The following is a 23,219-nucleotide window of genomic DNA, read 5'->3' on the forward strand; positions in this document are numbered from 1 at the left end:
ACAAATTTTACTAAACATTATGAAAAGGGACACTTCACACAAAATGTAAACTAAATAACAGCGTTTTTTGGCAAAACAAACTACCAATAAAACTTTTCATGGCATTTGAGTTCTAATTCTATTGTGTACCTTGAAGCATTATAGAAAAAAATAAGATTTAAAACAACAATAAGGAAGAAAAACTACTACTCGTCTTTTACAACTAGTAAGACATTTTCATTTAAAAGGTCAAGTTGTTCCTTATCTGTCATTACTTTAAAATTTTCCATTAATATTGTGGAAACTAAGGAAACCAAAACAGTAATAGGTCTGCCTTTCACATATGAATATGATAGATCAGTAAAATGTCATTTTTTTCTTTTCCCCTGCATTAGTGGTTGGTTTACTGTATTTCCTGTAATTAGTGACATGACTAGTCTGAGTTTCTAAAATGACTAGTCTGAGTTTATGCTATAACCTGTATGGGGAAATGAAGGCCAAATAGAACATTAGGTCACAAGTAGGTTTTTTTTGCTGTGTAATCTAAACTGGCTTAGATATCTAGACATACACTAAGAGCTCCCTACATTGACCATACAGAGATAGCGATGAGTTAAAGTAAAACAGACAGGCAGATAGAGATAGATTTTGAGATTTGAACATACTGCTTGTGTTCAAAGAATTCTACTCATAAACAATGACAATAATACTGATGCAATACATTTATTGGAAATGTGCTGTGAATCTACCTTAAAAATTATTATTTAGCACTTACATGTATTAATCCAAAACCTTACAAGAGCCCCACAGAGTATTATCATCTCCCATTTTTCAGATGGGGGACCTGAGGCTCAGTGTTTCACACGAGTGTCTCTAGCTAGTAAGTGGCAATGCCAAGAGTTAAACCCAAGTTCATCTGTTTCCAACTCTCCTGTTCTCTCTACTATGCCAAGCCTCCTGGATGCAAAAAAGAAATAAACACTTGGTGGGAGTGGCAAGAGAGTGAATCTCAGAGGTGGGGATCTGAATTCCTTTGTTTCTTCCTGCACAAGGAGCACTGCTTCTCTGAGTTAAAGCTAACTTTAATTTAGAATTTAAAATAGAGCATTATGTAAAATTGAAGGGTGCTAAAAGCTTGGAACATTTCAGTTTAATAAAAGGGGTTTAAAACTCTACTGTACTCATCTTAATGTAGAATTTTAGAGCTAGAAGGATCATGAGAGATCTTCCACTCTCGCTTCATTCTTTTCTAGAAGGAAAGTTAGGTCCAGAGATGACAGCCACAATTTTCAGAAACTAAGGCTGAACCCTTAATCACAGTTCATTGGTCTTTTGTACACGATGTTATCTTTTATATATTATTATTGTCTTGATTTAGTTATAAATTACATTACAATTCAGTTATATACTATTAAATATAAATATGTATTTTAATACATGTGTATTTTTTACATACCTACACATATGGCCTCTCCTTCTGAATGCTCCTTTAGAATACTAGAATGCTTAGATGCTCTTAAATTCATTAAATGGTCATTACATGCCTAATGTTAACAGTTTAATAGAGAGATAGAGAAACACTAGGGAGGAAATGAAATTCCTCTATATCTTTCACTTATGAACCCAGTATCCAGGCAACCTTAGAACTTTCAATGATATTCAAAATTAGACAAAATAACTGGGAACACGGATGAAATGAAGAAATAAACCAAGGACTCACCTCTCCTACACTCTTCATGGAGCTACCAATTCGGCTAGATGTTCCATGGAAACGATCGAGATCCCAGCGAGGAATCTTAGTAACCATGTAATCCAGGCTGGGTTCAAAGCAGGCTGATGTCTTCCCTGACACAACGTTCTTGATTTCTGGAAGTGGGATTCCTAAGGCAATCTTTGCAGCAATAAATGCCAATGGGTATCTATAGAAGAAGAGATAAATTTATTTTTTTCTTTCAGCAATAAGTATTAAAAAGAGCCTAAAACATAAATTGGTCTTTCTTAGAAATTCTGATATTATTCTACATCAGGATCTAAAACACACATGATTCTCCATTTGGGATGAATATTGAATAGCCACTTATAAAATAACTAGAGGCCTGGTGCAAGAAATTCATGCACTTGGTGGGGGGGTCCCTCAGCCCAGCCTGCACCCTCTCACAGTCCAGGAGCCCTCAGGGAGCAGGCCTAAGCTGGCAGTTGGACATCCTTAGCGCTGCCGCGAAGGCAGGAGAGGCTCCCACCATGGCCACTGTGCTTGCCAGCCATGAGCCCAGCTTCTGGCTGAGCAGTGCTCCCCCTGTGGGAGTGCACTGACTTGAGCATCTGCTCCCTGGTGGTCAGTGCGCATCATCTGCTCCCCGGTGGTCAGTGCGCATCACAGCAACCGGTCGTTCCACCGTTTGGTCAATTTGCATATTTGCAATATATAAAATAATATCTAAAACACAATAAAGTATAGAGGCAGAAATCCCTATACTTTATTGTGACTCACATCCTATATAATAAAAGGCTAATTTGTCTGACACGCAGTGCTACAGCTCCCAACCTTCATCTTTTCAACCCAAAATAAATAGTTGCCTTGATAAAGTGCTCACTTGTGTAAAAACTCCAAAATATATACATGTCCGCACCTGAGAACACAGTGGAGTTAGCTGAAACTATGGGTTATGTAATAGTCAGAAAAGGTAGGCATTGCAAGTTTAGGTCCTTGCTCTATCTCCAAATTATCTTTGAACTTTGGGCTTCCAACAGAACTATCATTCTGGAAACTGGACTAGCTTCTTCTGGAGTGTCAGTGTGATAACTATAGTTTCAGTGTGACACTGTAGAATTACTTATGAGTTCTGTAGTACAGTTCCACCATCTAACAGGTGAGGAGACTGAGAGAGGTAATAAGTGATGTGTTCCAAGTCTCACAGTCAATACAAGAACCAGAAAGAGAACTCGGGTCTCCTGTCTTTTGCCTAGAGCAGTGATGGCGATACTATGACACGCGTTTAGAGGTGACACACGAACTCATTATTGTGGTTGATTTTTCTTTGTTAAATGGCATTTGAATATATAAAATAAATATCTAAAATATAAGTCTTTGTTTTACTATGGTTGCAAATATCAAAAAATTTCTATATGTGACACGGCACCAGAGTTAAGTTAGGGTTTTTCAAAATGCTGACACGCCGAGCTCAAAAGGTTCGCCATCACTGGCCTAGAGCAACGTGCCTTCTATTTAGAGGTAAATATCTTATTTATTTACATGACATATAATTTAAATGCCAGATGCATAACATTAATAGTAATAAAGAGTATTAATTAATTTTTCCTCCAATGATGCTTGTCAGCAGTTGTTATGTGGATGACAAATTTATTTGGTGGCAACCTTTATTTATAGAAAAATCCTATATTGTTTGGTCTTGTGGAATTTTTGCTAAAATAAAATAATGCATATTGAATGCTTGAGTCAAGTGAACTATATATTATTTTCCCACCATTTGCTACATGTGAAAAAGCCGATTGAGAACTAAAATTAAGGATTAATTTGCACTTTTTAACAACATCTGCAAAGTGTAATTAAGAAGCAGATTTTTCCCCAGCCTGCTTTGACCACCCAGATTTTGATTAGTTTGTGATTAGCCAGCAAACAAAGCCAGCTAGCAATACCATTTGCCTCAATCTGGCAGCAAGCTCATTAATAACCATGTCCTGAGGGTCCTAAACGATTTGGAGCCAGCATACAGAAATGGGGACTTTAGTTTGTAAACGTAGCGCAGTCTTCAGTAGCTGCCAGTTTCCCGGCTCTCTCTGTGAAACATCCACAAACCCATGGCCGAGCATTCTGGTCTTACCCAGTGGCCTTGGAGGCCAGGGCAGAGCTTCGCGACAGTCTGGCGTTCACTTCAATGATGCAGTACTCCATGGAGGTAGGATGAAGGGCAAATTGAATGTTGCATTCACCCACAATGCCCAAGTGGCGAACGACGTTGACGGAAGTGCGTCTCAACATCTGAAACTCCGCATTCGAGAGTGTCTGGGCAGGGGCCACAACAACCGAGTCACCTGTACAGCCAAGCAGCGCTCATTAATTTGTGTGTGTGATACAAGACCCAGAACAGTCTAAGGGTTTGTTGGGAGAAGAGTTATCTTATACATAAGGCACATCAGGTATTATTTCCTCTGATTCTTGTTTTACTTGTATTATTCTGACATTTATAGAAACCCTCCTAACCTTTCCCAAACTCATCTAGCTGTCAAGGCTTCAGTCATCTACTTACTGAATTGACATTAACTTTTCAATTTCCCTTCTCTTCATCTCCAATTATCTGTCTCTCAACTTCTTCCTCCCATCAAATATCATCTCCCCTTCACTCAGACTGGCTCTCCACCTGTTTCTATATCTCATTCCTTCCCATTTTCTCACTCCTCTTCAATCAGAGTCCTTTGTATCTTTAATCTCTTGGTCTGTAGTCACCATCCCTTCTCCCTGAAAACATGACAGATCTCTAGGAGCTCAAGAAGCCCCTCCCTCATCATTGCTGGATAATCACAAGAACCCATCTCTCATTCTTTACATGACTACACTTTTTGAACGTTTACCAATTCTGCTTATCATTCATTGAGATATAATTCCATTCACTATGGCTCACATAACCAATTTTGTACTTACACTATCCTCTTGAACATCCAAAGCCATATTAAAAACTCATTTTTAACCTTTCAGAGCATTTTATACAGCCCAAACCAAAGCTCTTTTATAAAATATTTTCTTAGGTTGGCTTACTTGATACTGTACTCCCCTGCTTTTCTTCCTATCATTCTTTTTTATTCCACACTAACCCTTCCTCTTTCTTCTGCCTTATAAAATCTAAATGTTACATCCTTGACCCTATTCTCTTTTTTTCTATGCCTCTACCCTTGAATACTTAGTAAATGCTTCCAGCTTCGATTATTACCTTTATACCAATGACTTTCAATGACTTTATATCAAATTCTCTACTTCTATCACATTCCTGAATTCTAATCCTATACTCTTAACCCTCTTCTTGTGAGTTTCACCTATACATCAAATGTAGCATTTCTAAATCCTAAGTCAGTATCTGTGCCCCCTAGTCTAACTAGTTTCCTTCCTGAGAAACCTATTTCTATTACTTGTGGCTATTTTCTCATTCACTAGGGACAAACACCTCAGTCTGCTTTAAGTCTTCTTAACATCGCTACTTACTTCTCAACATCAAGTCTTATAGACTTCACCTTCACATTATATTGCTTAGATTTGATGCCTTCCTCGATTGAAATCAGAATAATAATCCCTGCCTTACTTCATAGGATTTTTCTGATGATCAACTAAAATGTGAGAGTATTTTCAATTTTACTATATGTATAAAAATGTTTATCACTAGACTGTCAGCTAAGAACAGCAATTTAAAGGAAAAAACTTAATAAAGACTGCTATGGGCTATCAGACACATGAGCTGAAGGCATTACTATAATTCTTAAAGATTCTTTGCCTACCTGTATGAACGCCCATGGCATCAACATTTTCCATGTTACACACAGTGACACAATTGTCATCAGCATCTCGGACCACTTCATATTCTATTTCTTTCCATCCTGTCACTGACCTCTCCACCAGGATCTGGTTGGTCATAGCAAAGGCCTAAAAATGGGTAACAAAAGGTATCAAAGAGTAAGAAAAGGCGCTGGTTTAAACATGAGCATTTTCAACGTCCTGGCCTAGATACTGGTCAACACTGAAGTCTCAAGCCCAGCCTCCATCCTCCTCTGCTCTCCGGAAGGCACAATGTGTCAAAAAATCAGTGAGGTACTAGGAATAGCATCCTACAGTGAATATGCTTGATTTACATTATTGAGGCTTGCCATTCAAAGTGCTGATATGACATTAAATCAAACTAATTCGGGAAAATAATTGAGCAATCAGGCAGAGGGAAATGAAATTATTTCAGCAGCTAGGCTTCTGTGAAACCAGAAAATGTGATAAGTGTGAATAAATATAGAAACATAAATCTAAAGACTCTGGCTTTCTCCAAAATAGCTCGGGGTGCTGCGTACGGCGACATACACAATGAAAGTCAGTTGATGTTGATGAGGAGAAGAAAGGCGATGATGATGGTTGTAAACAGTGAGCCAAGATGGCATATGAAACTTGGGAATTAGAAGAATCATATGCAACTCTTATTATGGTTAATCACTGCCTAAGTGCTTAAGTACTCTGAGTCATATATCATGTATGCCTGATTAAACAGATATGAATTAGTATAATCATCATTTCATATTTACTGAGTACCCAGCGGTAGGTAGAACTGAACTCCAAATATAAGAGAGGCCGTCTCTGACCTCAGGACATTTAGTGGCTGAAATCCAAGACAGAAATGTCCTTTGTCTCTTAATACAGTTGATTTGTGATGGCCGTGAAAAGAAGAGAAAGCAACTGGGGAAAGTAAATGGTTTTCAAGTTATTAGCAGGCAGTAAAATGAAATAACTCAATGTAAGTTTGTCCGTAATGGGTCTCAACACTATTGTTTTGACCTCAGTCAACACCATTGGCTCCAACATGTGCAATTGAAACTGGAACACGCCAGTCCCCACAGCTGCCCATAATAAGGTTTTCAAAGTGGTTAGGAAATTCTGTAGCCAGCGTTAGCAATTTAATAATGATTAATTTGTTGTTAGAATCGCCTGCTAAAAGAAGAAATCTGGGAAAGAAAGCATGTGAAATTGGGAAAGCGTTTTGCATTCTAATGAAGTAGACTAAAGATTTGGGCACAGGGGCAATTTACATCATATTCACCTGTTGCCTCAACTTCTTTTTTTTTCCCTTTCAAATCTCAGATTTTATACAAAACATTGACTTAGGGACTCAGATGAGTTAATGCAGTTTCTTATGGTGCTAATTATAACCTCAAGAGAATAGGGTACTTTAGGATATAATGATATCAGTAGTTATTCTCAAGAGAAAAGCAAGGTTTTCATCAAAGAAAATCATTCAATAGTCTATTGATTATTTTAGAGTAATATGAATATGAATAAAAAGTATCCCAGTTCAAAATGGTCTTCATTAGTAAAAATTATTACACAATTCAGTATTCAAAAGGTTTCTATACTGTAAAAAGTATATATTTTAATAGAGCGTAAATACATATTAAATCCCAGTTGTTGACATGTAAGTTTGTCATTATAGTTATTTGAGTATATTTAATTTTACTTATTTTTTTCTCAAAACCCTTCAACAATTGAAGGGCCTCATTTTGTTTCACTCTAAAAGTAAGTCCGATAAAGCTAAAAGCTGTGGTTGGACTCTTTACTTAGCTCTCCCCAAAATTGCCTTCACAGAGACTCTCTTGCATGACTTCCATGTATGTTACATGGCCCGTTGGCTGAACATGCATGCACTCAACAAGCCCCCGGGACTGCCAGGCGCTGCTGTACTCTGAGGGAATGGAGTGTGGGCAAAACTATCTGCTTTCATAAAGCATGTTTTCTGTGTTCATCTCTAATTTATTTTTTGGACCACATCTTAATTTTCTCCAGATTTGCCTTCTAATACTTAAGAAAAGAAGTATTCAGTAGTATGATAAAGTCATTTTGATAGTAATAAACTATAAACATTCAAATCTCACTTTTGCTTATACCCATATGTGTATGTTAGTTGGCAGAGAGCTCACTTGATTATGTTATTAAGAGGTGTTTATACTATATATACATTAAACAGCTGAGTTTGAGGTAAAGCTAAACTAGTCAATGTGTGTTGTTTCACTTAGTGGATGTCATTCATGTGATATTATTTCAAAAAATAATGGAATATGTAACATTATATTCTAGTTGTTTTTAACCACTAAAATATATTGTAGCATTATGAATGTTTTAAAACAGACTATGAAGCAGAGGAAGGTAGAATTGGATGACTTCATAATACTGAAATTAATAGACAGGAAAATAAAGATTGACCTTTACGTAGAGTCACCACCAATTTACCTAGGACTATCTGGCTTAATACTCTGTTCCAATATAAGTAATTATACTGCATTTCCTTTTCAAAGGAGTTGTATTTGGACAACACTTTTAGAGTACATGACAGTGATTTAATAAATAGAAAAAAGGTTATTTTTGTCTACATAACTTTCTCTAATGGAAAGGGTATGTCACATCAGTGTCTCAATTGTTAAGATGGTCTATGAAGATACATACCTTTGTGCTGAGGTCCACTAAGGTCTCCTTATTAGGACAGATGCCTGAGCCTAACCCACCCAGGGCATAGGCAGAACGGATCATCACTGGGTAGCCAATGGAGTCTGCTGCCTTCAGCGCATCCTCAATCTGTCAACAAGAACAAGAACTCAGAGTTTAAAAGCTGACCACACTAGCAGAAACAATCATTCCAAGAGAGTCTGGCCATTCAGGTAGATCAGTTTATTTGAGGGGAATGACTATGGACATGTTCTATTATCCTCTCATCTCCTTCTATAAAGCAAGTGTTGTTTTACAATTTTTAAGTAAAATTCTAGGATTATTTCAGTATACAGTGAAGACCCTTTTTCATTTCTTTGTGGTGAATTTTATTTTTGCATTTAAAAAAACCAACATAAAGCAATGGCCCAAAACTAAAATATCCTGCATTAATTTGAGAATGGAAACCATATTGAATTTTTAATTCAGCTTAAAAGTCTTCATCTTTTAATGAAACAAGGTTTTCTGTTCTTGAAACTAACTTAGTATTACTGCAATAAGCCATTAGGAATATTATATAGAGAAATTTTTCAAGTTCAGTCAGAGAGCAGTCCCAAAAGCTTGGAATTCTTTTTTATAACTTACAAAATACAACACATGATGGCTATATTTTTCTGTCATGGAATATTATTACACCACCAATGGGAATGTAATTACACCTTTCCCATATGCCTGTTTCTCATCCTGAGGAAGCAAGGACATAATTAAATCTGGCAATGAAAGAATGAATGGATGGCAGGAGCTTTCCAAATGTTCAGCAGAGCTGTCCTGGGATTATTCCTGACTGACAGTTTTGTAACATAGCACGTACTTGACAGCATTCTTTTCTGAAACATGCATGACCCACATTTAGTCAGTCCAGCTGTACTCCCCTTATCCCTAAGGGTTTGCTTATTTCTTCAATGGGGAAGTTGCATCAAAAACTGCATCCAGCACCCCCACTCCACTGACTATATGTGGAAATCAGGACTAAAGTCAGGGGCAAAAACAGATGCATGGAAAGCTGACTTTTTCTCCATGCCCATCAATATACACAGGATATGATGGAAAACGGTGAATAGAAATGCAATATAATCTGTCCTCTTTCAACATCTAAGCCACGGATTTCTCAGCCATAAATCTTACTAATTAGGTCCAATGGCTTTTTTATCTTAATAATCTCATTTTTAAATGTTTATCCCATTTTAATAAGAAAATTTAAATCTAATGATTTTCCATTTGCAGGTCGTCTGCACGCACAAGATGTGTCACTGATTGTGGGAAGAAGGTAAAAATTACTTTGGCATTGCAAGTTAGTATGGTTCTTAGTTTTAATTCAGGAGATTTGAGATTCCGTGGCATTGATAAAATCACTTTTCTTGATTTATACTTTTCTTTTCATAAAATGAAATAGTAATACATACCTAACCCTAAAAGTTGAGCATTGAATGCTGCAATTAATACACAATATCTTGCTGTACCTGCATAGCTCAGTGGTTGAACATTGACCTATGACCCAGAAGGGTCATGGTTCAATTCCCATCAGGGCACATGCCTGGGTCATAGGCTTGATCCCCAGTGGTGGGCATGCAGGAGGCAGCCAATCAATGATCTCTTTCATCATTGATGTTTCTATCACTCTCTCCCTCTCCTTTTGCTCTCTAAAATCTATTTAAAAACATATTTTTAACTAAACAATATCTCTGAGGTACTAATACATTTCTGGAAGAACATGTATGCAAGTATAATAATTGTAACTTTTCTTTTAGGCATGACAAACATTCTTCCTACAACCAAACAGATAATGGCCTTGTCTCTCCAGAACAAAGGTTTCTTACCGATTCCACAGCAAAGCTCGGAGCAATCTTTTCATTAATCTCATTTAGTTTATCTGAGAACAGCTGCCTGTCTTCTGTGGCCATAATGGATTCAACTGAGGTCCCCAGGACTTTCACTCCATACTCCTTGAGCACACCTCTCTTGAATAGTTCCACTCCTGGGAAGAACAAATTAAATCAGCTTTTTTTTTAAATCTTAAACTCTTATGTCTTCTTTAATACCATTTTTTAAAATCTTAAAATTAACTTCAAGAAGCCACCACAATACAAAATAGAATTGTACTTAAGGTAAAAAAAAAAAATTGAATTAAAAATTCTGAAGACATTCTAGCAAAATATTCTGCTGATGTAACTGTTCCTTATATTACCACTTTCTTCAAATGATTTTATTATTGTCATTAATAAAAATCATAGAATTATAGTGAGCTTTAAGATGTTAGTATATTTCCTTCCATTCTAAGGTCCATTCTTAATGAGATTTAAATAAGCCCAGAGATATGAATTAAAAATTATCAAGATGGTTTGTGTTTTCACTAACTCACTAGCAAACTTTAGCTAAGTGTTTTATATTTGTCATACAAATTACATCACCAACTCCTTATCCCAACTAGCTAATGATACCCTCATTCACAATCTAGTTCCAAAGGTCTGAAGCATTTTAAAGAGGACAGGGCATTGGACTCAGCATATAAATGAAGGGATGACAGAGAGACTGATCTAGATGACCATGAAGATAGACGTGAAATAGCTGAGACATAAGGGCGCAAGGCACTTATCAATGTTAATTCTCATTTTTCATTCATAATAGTTCTTAGGACTTCACTGGTAACAGAGAGAAGCAATATCCTGGGGTAGAGGATGGAGACCCAAGGAACCTACTTGGCCACTCTGGAGCATTAAAGCAAACGGTTTCATTTTGTTCCTCGGACATTCTACTCATCATATGACATTTTCAGGTAGCTATTTGCTGCTTCCTCACACATTAGAGGAAATCTTTTATAAATTGTTAGGTCGAATCAAGCAAAAAAATATTACACATAAGTGCATGTACCCAAATTCTCCAATCAAACTTAAAAGAACTCACCACAATTCAGAGCTGTCTGGCCACCCATGCCCAGAATTAACCCATCTGGCCGTTCTGCCTTGATGACCTCTGTGACAAACTGGGGGGTGATGGGGAGAAAGTAGACACTATCTGCTTGTTTTAAGCCCACTTCGTTGGTCTGTACGGACGCAATGTTTGGGTTCATCAGGACAGTTCGGACATTTTCTTCCTGAAACAAAAGGATCCAGAATCTGAAAACATGGTCTAAAGAAGAGAATGGCCATAATTCAATTAAGAAAATTATTAGGTAATGAATAGATTAGGTAATGGATTAGGTACTGAATGAATGAGTGAGTGAGTGAGTGAGTGAGTGAGTGAATGGAAGTTAGAGGGAAACAAACATTTGGTGAAAGGAAGGAAAAAATTGAGTGAAAATAAAACTATCCAAAAAGAACTGCCTCCCTCATAAAGATCATCCTGAATTTCTTGCCACTGAAGCTATCAAGCAACGCTGAAAATGATTTCTATAGAGTTTGACCAGATACCCAAAAATATAGCAGTCCCCAAATAATGTGGTTTTGTTCAAGTCATTTTGTTATAACATGAATGGGTTGGGGTGATCAGTTCCTGGATGGGGCCACTGTCTTTGTGGAAAATTCATGCATCTTTCTTAAATGTCTGTATAGCTCACATTTATTTCAAGGTTTAATATTAGAAGTATTCAGGATCTTTATTTATAAGCTTGGTGTTAATTTTGGTGGCCAGAAAAATTCCATAGGGACTTAACTCTTATTTATATCATTTAGCCTATGGTAAAATTGGTTTCATTATACATTGTTTTGCTTAAGGCCACAGCTTCCAAGACCCTATCATCGACATTGAGTACTACTGACCTTTACAGTTCAATCGACCTTAAAAGAACATAATATTCCAAAAGAAATTTAATGAGTAAACTATAAAATGGAACTGGAGGCATCATCAAAGCTGCTTCCCTTTCTAATGTTTGTCGGAGAACATTGGTGCACATTTAAAATGCACGGTAATGTGTTCCCTTCTTGCTAGAAGCACTGAGAGCCTTCTGCTGGTTTCTGTTTTCTTTATATTTTCATGCTTGCTGTAGTGCTTTAACAAAGAGCATTATACAACTGTTTATACATATTATATAAAAAGAAAATGACCATATGGCAAAAGAAAAAGAAAAAATATGTGCGTGTATGTGTGTGTCTGAAGGTATTCATGGCCTATCTCATTCTTGACATCTGGAAAGACCACCAAAATAACTGTTCATGTAGGCTACTAAGAATAATAACTTTATAAACCAGGATGAGGGTGAAACTTAGCAAAAATAATGATTATAAAATATGGCCAGATGGTTATTATTTTACCTATTAGCATATCAATTTTGAACTCTTCTAAAAAGTCAACAATATTCAGCTGAAAGTACAGAAATTATCTTTGAAAGCCCTACACATCCTAGGGGGAAAATCTGAATTAAAAAATTAAATATACCTCATGCTATTTTCAAATAGTGCTTTAAAACTTGTACTTTTTATTAACTTACTTGATTTTTATACCAAGACTACAAGAGAAATTTCCACCTTACAGATAAAAAAAAATTGAGATTCAATAGTTAAGTAACTTGCCAAAGATCATATAGCTGGAAAGATCCAGAATTAAAACTTGATTTAACTCTTATGATTCAAGTCTTATGCCCTTCCGCAATACCAATCATCTCTCAAAATTTTAAGGAATTATTTTAAAAGGATTATCAGGTGTATTAGCAAAGTATTAAATAGGTACATACAGATAAGCAATTTCATTTAAAAATATGGGTTGGAGTGTAAGTAATTGGGTCTAAACTGAGATTGGATCATTAACAGAAGTTGTACAAGGTCTTGCTACTATAGAAAAGTACCAACAGACCTAAATATATTTGTATTTTCCTGAATGGACTATATGATGAATATAGGTATTTTCATAAATAAAACTATATAGTAAAAGTCCCTTATGTGCATGTGATGGGTATTCATTTTAAAACTTAAGAATAATTTCAAACAATTTTAATAAATTTTACATCATTTTCTAATATAGTTCTGGCTATAATACATGCACAATTTAAAAAATTTGAGTGGAAAAGAGGATTTGATACCCAATTCTTTTAAAATATTGGTTCATAATTGTATCTCTATTAACTTCCTAATTAATAATACTATATATAATAATTTCTATTATTTAAATAACTTCACATAATGAATGTTAAAGCACATAAAAAAATACAAGCCATGAAAATACTAATTATTCATAAAACTACTAAGTAGGCTTAAAAAAAAAGTTTGCTAGTAAAATGTGTCCTAAATCCAGAACACACTTGGATTATGTTCTAATCCATTGGACATCCACTATTTATCTAAAGATCAATTGAATCATAATACAATAAAGTATCCTTTTAAAATATACATGGAAAATATGTGTGCATATGTATGAACACCCATGTGTGTATGGAGGAAAGTATTAAAAACAAATGGGAAGAAGAGTAAGGTAATTAGGGGTTATGTTCTACATTTTTTATCAGGCATCTGGCAAGTGAAAAGCTTTATATATAGAATACTAAATAAAACAAAAAGTAAATTTTAAAAATGCCAACTATTTCCCATGTTTGTTGTCTGAGTCTCCTGCTGCCTTCCCTATGTCCTTCTCTCCTAGCCAGGTCTCTGGTAAATGGCTTCACACTGCAAAACCTCAGCCAAGGTCACAGAGAGCTCACTGTGCCTCTGGGTGGCCTGATGAGCACCCAAATGGGGACTATCCAGGGAAATAAGGACACCCAAAGAAGCCTGGTTAGCTCTTTAATAGAAATACCTTACATGTACAGTGTAATTTTCCTAAAGTTTCATTTACTAGGTAAGAGTTGGGAAGATCTCAAGAGACTTGGAGGAAATAGGGAGGATGCTCTTCCCAGCTTGGGTATCAAATCCTCTTTTCCACTTGAAAATGCAACCACACCATCCTGACAGGTCATCCATTCCAAGTCACAGGTGGGACAGCTGGGTTCCCTAATGACAGATAATGACTTCTAGAGCTTGAACGAAAGGCACTGCTTCTCCAACTGGCTCTTCCCATTTCAACCACAGAAATGCCTGAAGCATCGAAGAACATTGAAGTACTTTCAGGGCCCCACGGATGCCCAACTTCACTCTTTCACACAAAAGACAAAAAGCTCACTACCTCAACAGAAATGAGAAACACCTATAAGTGTGGCTTTATATGTTTTTGTTATAAACAGGAGATAATGTAGATAATTTTGAGGGCCAATCTAAATTAACGTATAGGTGTGCACATTGGAGAAAGTACATACCTTGTCTGTGATCAAACCTCCTTTAATAAAAGATGTGTAAGGAATAGGTAAGGAAATTAATTGTAGTGACTTTGAAAAGAAGGAGTGACATAAATCTAAATTATGCAATACTAATTAGACTCATTAAAGGGTGTATGTAAATTTTAGCAAAGATCATATTCTCTCACCTTCATGGCTTTTACAGCTTGCGAGCCTGAGTAATCAAATTCACCTGCCTGACCAATGGACAGACCTCCCGATCCTAGGATAAGGACTTTGGAAACCTGCAAGCAATTAAAAAAGGGCATTGTTTTTATTATTAAGATGAGGAAATAGGCACTCATGTGTGTACATATATGTATGTTTTTAGCTAAAAATCTCCCAAAATTTAATTGAGTAAGTGTATTGCATTCAGTATTTCATAGGTTTGTTCTGAACAAAGGATTGGCACAGAAACAAACAAGCCTCCGGGTCTTCCTAAACTGCCGCGCCCTCCCGAGGAGAAAGGTGTTCTTGGTTACTGCAAGAGACAATGGCTTGGGAAACTCGATTTGCTTCACCAAATATTTACTGGGCACCTACTATCTGCAAGTCACTGAAATCCTAAATTATACATTTCCTTCACCATTAAAAAAAGAAAAGCATCTGAAAAACTGCTATATGGTGTGTGGCTTCTTTCACTACCAAGAACCCACACTTTGACTCCACATTGAGAAGCTAGATTTCGGCCAATCTTTTCATCTCCAAAAAAAAAGGTTGTCATGGAAATCATTAAATTATCTAACTTAACTTATTTCATATAAACATGTAAATCAATTATTTTTATTTGTAAACTATATACATATATATCTCTCAAAATTTTTAATAATAATGTGTGGGTATGTGCGTGGTGAAACCACGAAAGAAGTGGGTAGAGATCTTATATTAATGTACACGTTCAAACAGATAAGAGTTCAAGACTTATATTAATTCTTATCCATTTGCTTTCTAAAGGTCAATATTATTCAACTCCTAATACTGAATAATAATCCTTTTTAAAAAATTATATCACCTATAACAATTCTGTAGTCTGAACTATGTCTCTCAAGCATATGTAAAGCTATGGTTTTATTGAGTAATGAAAAAAATGTATCAAATTCTAAGCTAACTTAACCCTTATTGTTTACAACACTATTTTATTACAAACATCTAGAAGAATTAAACTTTAAAAGATGTTTAAATCTAAATATGAAAATTCCAATGAACATAATCAAGAACAGACCAAATAGTTAGATGCTAAAGTGATGGGAGATTACAATAATACCAATCACCTTTCATAAACATTGGAAAAGTTTACATATTAACTTAAATATATCATTACATAATAGAGCAAATCCAAAATACATAAACCAAAAAGAAGGCCACACATACTGACCTCAATTCGAGATGCAACCAGGGCTGGCTTTGGTAGAACTGATGTAACAGTGGTTCCTTTCCCCTTCTTTATCAGTGAGAAAAATGAATCAAACAGATACTAGAAAAAAAAATGTAACCAACTAGTTAGAAGCTTCAAAACTCACAGGGTTGCCGGATAAAATACAGTATTCCCACTTAAATTTGAACTTTAGATAAATAATTTTTAGGGTATTTCTATGCAATATTTGTTTTTGTATTTTTGCCAATTCTGGCAAAACTAAATATTTATTACTATGGAAATTAGATCAAATAAACACTTCTAACTGCTTATGTGACATCCTATTTAAAAATTTTTCAGCAGACAGTGAACATTTCAGATAATGCCTTTGGAGAATATTAAGTTTGCAGCCTCTTAATTATGAATCATTTTCTTCTTCTAAGTAAAATTCTGGTGATAATTTCTTATGCTTTATTTCTTGTGCTCCCTAAAGTTAGAAATAACTGGATTTTTAAAATTTCTATAAGCTTTAAAAATATCTGTAAAGATTATTCTTAAACTTTACCAATAAATTTACTTTTATTTTTGCAACAGGCTTAAGAAATTTCAACAAAAATATTCATTTTGCAACTATTTGGCAGGATAAAAATAAGGATTAAGTGATACTGCATATTACATATCTTGATTTCAATGTTCCTAATTTGAAGTACTACATAGGCAATATTTACACTTTAAATTTCAAAAAAGTATCATGCATTAGACAATAGGTGTGCATAAGTCACTTTAATTTACTAGTTTTATTGTGGGTAAGTAATGCTATATTGACTTTGGCTATCAAGAACCATTATTTCTTAATTATAATAAAACAAGAAAAAAACCCCACAACTCTGAAGACACAATTCAGTAGTAGACTAGATGAGGTCGTAGAGTTTACAGACAGAAAATTTTTATTCTCTCCCTCATTTTGCCTAGGTGTCTTTTCTGAGTATCTGCTGCCAGGGAAGAATCATCAGCATTACTATTGGAGGCCCTGGGGTGTTAGAGATGCAGTCACACCACACTTCCCAGACTTTTCCGAGTATCACTGCAAGCTCTTGTTTTGCAAAGATGTCCTTGACGTTGAACCAAAAGCTCACGCAATAAAAGTAGAGATATTTAAATTACAAACAAAACATCTCTAAGAATTCTTCACGGTTCTTTCCTTAAGCCATCCAACTCATATGCGTGCTGGTATATGCCCCCTCCCCTCCCCCACACAGCTGCCCTCCCTCCTTCTCCTGCGGCTGGTTATCCTCCCTATATGGCTACACAACCGGTTGCCATAGAGATTTCGTGAAGTCACAGATGGGGGATTAAAATTTCATTTCAGTTATGAGAATAAGAGAGCAAGGGGAAATTCATTTGCATAGGACAACAATTATAAATTTTAGAACTAAATATATCAGAATGATAATAATTTAAATAAAAATAGCATTACATCAGGTTTCTTAAGGGATTCCCCACTTTGAATTAAAAGACAAAAATCAAAAAAAGGACAGGCACTTCCTCCATGATAGTTACGGAGAGGAAATTTTGATACAATGAGCATATTATCACAACACCCATCTTGAGAATGTTCTGTAACAAGATCATCTAAGGTGGTTATTTTGGTTTCTCGATTTTTCACATAAATACATTTCTAATTTTAAGACTTAATTCTATAACAGGCCTCATCTTTCTAACATACCTCAGTGTCCGTTGGCCCTGGGCTGACCTCGGGGTGGAACTGCACACCGAAAAAGGGTTTGCTTTCATGCATAATCCCCTAAGGAACGAGAAATGGGAGAAACGTCTTCTGAAACAATGGGTGCCAACCAAGGCTACGTATTACTCAAATCAAAAAGCTGAGGTAAATGCTTAAGAACATTAGAAAAAACTAACAATGCTAATAATCCAACAAAGATCCAACCAAATGTGGTCCCCTTCATAAAAACAACTGATTTGGTTTATAGCCTTTGGGACCCTTCAAAGCTCTGTTCATAATACACCCAAATCCTCTTCTGATCTTCATCTCCTAAACTGCTTCTCCAGGGGTCTTCTCAAAGGCTACTTCATGTGCTTATCCCAGAGACTCACTGAGTGGTTTCAATAGATCGCTACCAATGCCCCATTAACGATGAATGTGCAAGACAGCCATTGATTAACCACTCAAAGAATGGATCTTAATGAGTCAACTGATGAGAAAATAAGACCGAGAAGTTACTTTTGGAAAAGCAGAGGGCTATGAACTCCTATAAATAGAGTTGTTCCCCACACACCCCCCCCCCCAAAGAGCTCACATAAACAGGAGAAAGGTATCTGTGTAAGAGCATTAAAAGCCCTGCATTTCTCATCCCCCAACTTACCTCATTGGTTTGGTCGTTGACATTTGTGAAAAGTGGCTTCCAGCCGGCAGGAAGGGTGTTTTCCAGGGCATAGCCATGGTTCTGAGCGGTAATGAAAGCTTGTCTGTTCGTCACATTCAAAACAGGCTGATTCTGCCCTCTGGAGAAAAAAGGAAGAAGGAGAAGGAAAAGTGAGGGGGGGGGAATATAAGCACATTCGTTGTAAAATAGCAAAAAGAAAAGACTATTGAAATTCAAAAGTTTCAATTGTTTAATAAGAAAAGTCACAGATTATTAATCCCAATAATTTTAGCAACAAAAATCAATTCGGGAAGCTTCATTGTGTGTTAAATATCATATCTATTAAACTTCTGTAATCAGTTTTGGAAAAGGGAGAATTGCACTCATAAGAAGTTAAGAGTTGCCTACCAGCTTAACAGAGACTGACAAATCTAAGCGACTTATTTTAAGGAGCCACAGCAATTGTAAAGGCAGATGGGAGTTCACAGGAGATAATAAAGAGAAACGACTCAGTTGGGAATCAATTTGAATTATACTTCCTGTGGAAGGTGATCCATGAGGGAAAGCTCCATGTACAATAGGTTAACATCGTTGGGGTAAGAAAGTACTAGTAAAACCTAGAGCAATGGTTCTCAGCCTTCCTAATGCATGACCCTTTAATACAGTTCCTCATGTTGTGGGGACCCCCAACCATAAAATTTTCATTGCTACTTCATAAATGTAATTTTGCTACTGTTACGAATCGTAATGTAAATATCTGATATGCTATATGTGTTTTCCGATGGTCGCGACCCACAGGTTGAGAACTGCTGACCTAGAGGATTTGAAGATTTCTCGGTTCTTAAGTCACCCAGCCTTACAACACTATCAATGCTCTGAAATCAAGTTTAAAATCAGAACAGTTTCCTTGGAATGCCATTTGATTGAGTATTATAACCTCAATTTATGCCGAGGGAAAGAAAAATAACTTCAAAATACAGCAATGTTATTGTTAGAAAAGGCTGCCTTTCGCAAATGCAATGAAAGTGGCATCAGGTAGTCAGACAACCGTGAACTATATATGATTATCTGTTTATTCTGAAGAAAGTGGCATGGAAGATCTCTAAGTCTTCTGGATTTAGTTACTAATAGTATTTTACGGCTAGTCTAACTATTAAACAAAGTGTAACTGCCTTACCTGTTGGCCATGGGCATTTTGTAGGATTTGGCACCAGCAGCTAATCCTATGATTAAATTTCCTGTACTGATTCCAAACAATGGCTCCTTGCGGTCACTCTCCAAAATCTAAATCAGGAAGAATTTTTATTAACCCAGAAGTACAGTCCCAAAAAGTGCTTCTCAAGGAATAAAAAGGAAGCATCCTTTTTTTCCTTAATTAACAAGGTAAACAGAATGATCATTGAATAAAAAGTTAAATTATAAATCAGAACATGATTGACAAATTTATAGCATTAGAACTCAATAAGATGTACTTAACATACAGATTAAAATAAATCTAATTTAGAATTTCTTTAGAAACTTGGGTGTGTTATAGGTCCCAAGGTCATGGTGAGGAACATAAGTTGTCATTCCATGATTGTAAGGAATGACACGTTTGGAAATTGGGCTCCAGTTCTCTGAACTTAAGGACCCAATCCCAATTACTTTATCTTAAAAAAAAAAAATAGCTCTTTTTCCTCATTGGTTCTCCCTAATACATATCTGTGCTGACATTACCTCTGAGGTCACAAGTAGGAGTAATAAAAAATTTCTGAATAAATAAAATATATTGCAGCTGAGAGCAGTAATAGACCAGACTACCTCCACTTCGCACACAGATACACACTACCCCTAGGTTTACTGCACCTTTTTCACATTCTGAATTAGTGGTTGTGCAAGAGCTGGGTTTCCAGGTCCTCCGGCAATTAAAAGCCCATCATACTCCATCTTGGTGAAATCATGATTCCAGGGAACTAAATGCACTTCGGCTCCTCGCTAGAAAGGGAAAATAAGAATGATCAGAATTTAATAACATTTTTTTGCCAAAGTGTAATTTCACTAAACCTTCTCTTGACTAACCATTCCCTAAAGGGAAGGATAAAATAGCATGTGATTCAAATAAAAGCTTAACAGAGACGGACAAAAACATAACTTTTTGTGTGTGATGTAAATGGAGCCAATGGTCAATAAAAAGTGGAGAGGGGAAAAAAAAACACTAATAAAAATGTGATCCTGAAAAAATAGATAATACACTTTCCCACACTTTAGAAGGTCTCAGAGCCTAAAAGCTTCATGCTTGGGCACACGGGAATACAGGTTATCTTACCTAAACTTATGGGGTAAAAAGAGTTACAAAAAAATGGTAAATTGATTTTCTGCAAAACTTAAGATGGCTCACCTTCCACCTTTTTCAATTTTGCCTTTTTTGTCTGATCAAACTTTTAATCAGCTTTCTTTCAGGGGTTTTCTCATATTACCTAAATTTATATTCTGATTGAAAAGTTAGAACTTCTCTACATAAATATAAATAAGAAGATATCTTTTGAAGGTTTCCTAGACACATTTCCTGAGACAAGGATTTGAGAAAAAGAAGTTTATTTTGAAGTGTTTTCAAGAAATACCAATAGAAAATGACACCGGGAGGCATTCCAATCAAGTATGCATTCTCAGGCAGTTACCATATGGACAACCAGAGCTTCAGCCCAGGAACTCTGAGCACCAGTGTAGAACATCCATCTTGAAGACAGCCCAGCTATGGAGCAAAGGAGCTGGGATATTTACACAATGACCCTCCCTAGTCATTGGTTGGGGCTGCAGCAAGATCATTAATTCAATGGCACTCTGCACGCCAGCAGCCTCAACCAACCACAGAGAGCCCTCAGTCAATGAAATGCAGACACTTGCAATCGGAAGTCAGGCAAAATGTTGAACGCAGAGGGAAATATGGGCAGACCATCCACAGCATCTGCTACTGAAGAGTCCATGCACATTGTTGTTACTAAATTTGACCAGAATTTGAAATCATGGCTCAGTGGATAGAGCATCAGCCTGCGGACTGAAAGGTCCCAGTTTCGATTCCGGTCAAGGGCATGTGCCTGGGTTGTGGGCACATCCCCAGTAGGAGATGTGCAGGAGGCAGCTGATCGATGTTTCTAGCTTTCTATCTCTCTCCCTTCCTCTTCTTTGAAAATCAATAAAATATATTTTAAAAAAAAACAACTATGTATGAAAACACTGTAATTAAACACTATAGTTAAAGTCTCCTACAGGATTTTTAAGGTTCAATATTAATGGTTGTCCAAGAGTTGATATAAAACAGCGTGAAAGTTTGCACTGTATCAGGGCATGACCTCTGCAAAGATGTGCATAATAAATAAAGCCCAATAGAGAAGTTCTCCAACTGACTCTAGTTTTTTTATTTGTTTGTTTGTTTGTTTTTTATCTCTAAACCCCAAGAATGTGAACATGGCATGTCTCAGAAAGTCAGTCAATAAGTGATGAGAACAGTCATCATTTTCTCCTCTGTTTTTGTGGCCTTTGAGGTCTTTTTTTTTTTTAACATGGTCCACTTCTCTCATTTTAACAGGGATAAGTGTATCATTTTGTAGATCAAAGGCAACAAGAAGAGAGCAGATTCCCTGACATTCTAGAAGAATGCACAAGCTTTTTCTGAAACAGGAAATCAGCTTAACACTAAACGATCAATATTACAAATCCTTACCCTTGAGATGGAGTGATTTACTTACCTTTACAAGTAGGCGGATTACATTGTTCTTTATCCCACAGTCTACAGCTACCACTTTCGTGGCGTTTCCTTTGCCATACACCTTAACATCCTGCCATTTTAAAAAACCAAAGAGTGAGAGGGAAGTTCCAGATATGAGCAATACATCAATATCATAAGCATATCTGAGGATGCTTCACACTTAGATTGACGGCAGATTGATTGCTAAGTATTTGGGAATGACTGGCAATTAATCAATTTGTAAGAAAGACACAGCAAGTGCTACAGTCTGTATCCTTTCTATGATAAAAAAAATGCTTTGCTATTTTATATAAAATTTTGATTACAGTAATAACAATGATCACTAAGAAATTGGTTGCTTCCATAGTTAACAACCATGTTTCCCATGCTTTACCTCACTAACAAACAGTAGCAATGGAATTTTCAAGTATTATTGCTCAATTCAGCACTAGACAGATGTGGTAATAGGTATATCATGCTTTAAATACCACTTGATCTTCAACTTGAGGTAAAGTGGGGATAGGCTACAGCATTAGGCTTATGCAATGGGGCTAATGGATGAAATCAGTATGAGAGTCTGAAGAATTGCTGGGCTAGTGTAGACCGTTGGTCCCTCAAGGTTACTGTGCAATCGTTTGCATTTAAATGGTAGACTTCATAAAAGGATCCCAGAGCAGAACATAATCATTACCTATGTCTTAAGCACTGTGTGGAGTCAGGTCCATTTTCACAAGCTTTTACCTGAGAAGTAGTTTCCCAAAGTCATAAAAGGAAAAATAATAGAAATACAGGGAGAGAAGCCTAGAGAGCTGGGTGTCCACAGGGATACCAGCTTTCAGAGTTCACTGGCACATTCTGAATTTAGGATAATTCAAAGCTTGCAACGGGTTTTAGATTAAAATTGCAATCTGGATATTGGAAAAGGCATTTTACTTTCACTGGAATGTCTCTCTCTCCACAAAGTCTATAGAATGTGAACTCATAATCCTTAGACTTTATTTCAGAAAAAGTTTATATTTTTTGTCTTGTTGACTATTCTAGAGAAGAAAATACCCCAGTCCATCTGTGATCTGGAGGATTTATTGCTGAACTGCTCCATAAATGTTACAGACAATCTCTCTCATCAGATAATCTGAAAAGTATAGATTTATTCTTAACCTTAGGCTTCTGCTAAAAAACAAAGCAACATTAAGGTCTAGTTGTAGCTACATCAAATTGCAATTACAAGACAATGAATTAAGTTATCAACCACACCAAAGCAAAATTCATAGAATAAATATGACTTGATACAAATATGCATTTAT

At 36.2% G+C, this 23,219-nt stretch overlaps 1 protein-coding gene across 2 annotated transcripts in view; it reads right to left on the minus strand.

The window, feature by feature from the left end:
* Positions 1-23,219, minus strand: part of CPS1 (carbamoyl-phosphate synthase 1) — a 111,951-nt gene that overhangs the window by 60,462 nt on the left and 28,270 nt on the right. For both annotated transcript variants that reach the window (XM_006778935.2, XM_006778936.1), the window contains exons 7-19: positions 21,917-22,006; positions 20,037-20,165; positions 19,369-19,475; positions 18,192-18,330; positions 17,534-17,611; positions 15,829-15,927; positions 14,603-14,698; positions 11,120-11,309; positions 10,036-10,193; positions 8,180-8,308; positions 5,485-5,629; positions 3,822-4,032; positions 1,700-1,898 (exon numbers count right to left, since the gene is read on the minus strand). In XM_006778935.2, the coding sequence (XP_006778998.1) occupies positions 1,700-1,898; positions 3,822-4,032; positions 5,485-5,629; positions 8,180-8,308; positions 10,036-10,193; positions 11,120-11,309; positions 14,603-14,698; positions 15,829-15,927; positions 17,534-17,611; positions 18,192-18,330; positions 19,369-19,475; positions 20,037-20,165; positions 21,917-22,006 (1,770 nt within the window). The remainder of the gene's footprint in view (positions 1-1,699; positions 1,899-3,821; positions 4,033-5,484; positions 5,630-8,179; positions 8,309-10,035; positions 10,194-11,119; positions 11,310-14,602; positions 14,699-15,828; positions 15,928-17,533; positions 17,612-18,191; positions 18,331-19,368; positions 19,476-20,036; positions 20,166-21,916; positions 22,007-23,219) is intronic.

The sequence above is a fragment of the Myotis davidii genome, unplaced genomic scaffold, assembly GCF_000327345.1.
Source record: "Myotis davidii unplaced genomic scaffold, ASM32734v1 scaffold268, whole genome shotgun sequence".
Lineage (NCBI taxonomy): Eukaryota > Metazoa > Chordata > Mammalia > Chiroptera > Vespertilionidae > Myotis > Myotis davidii.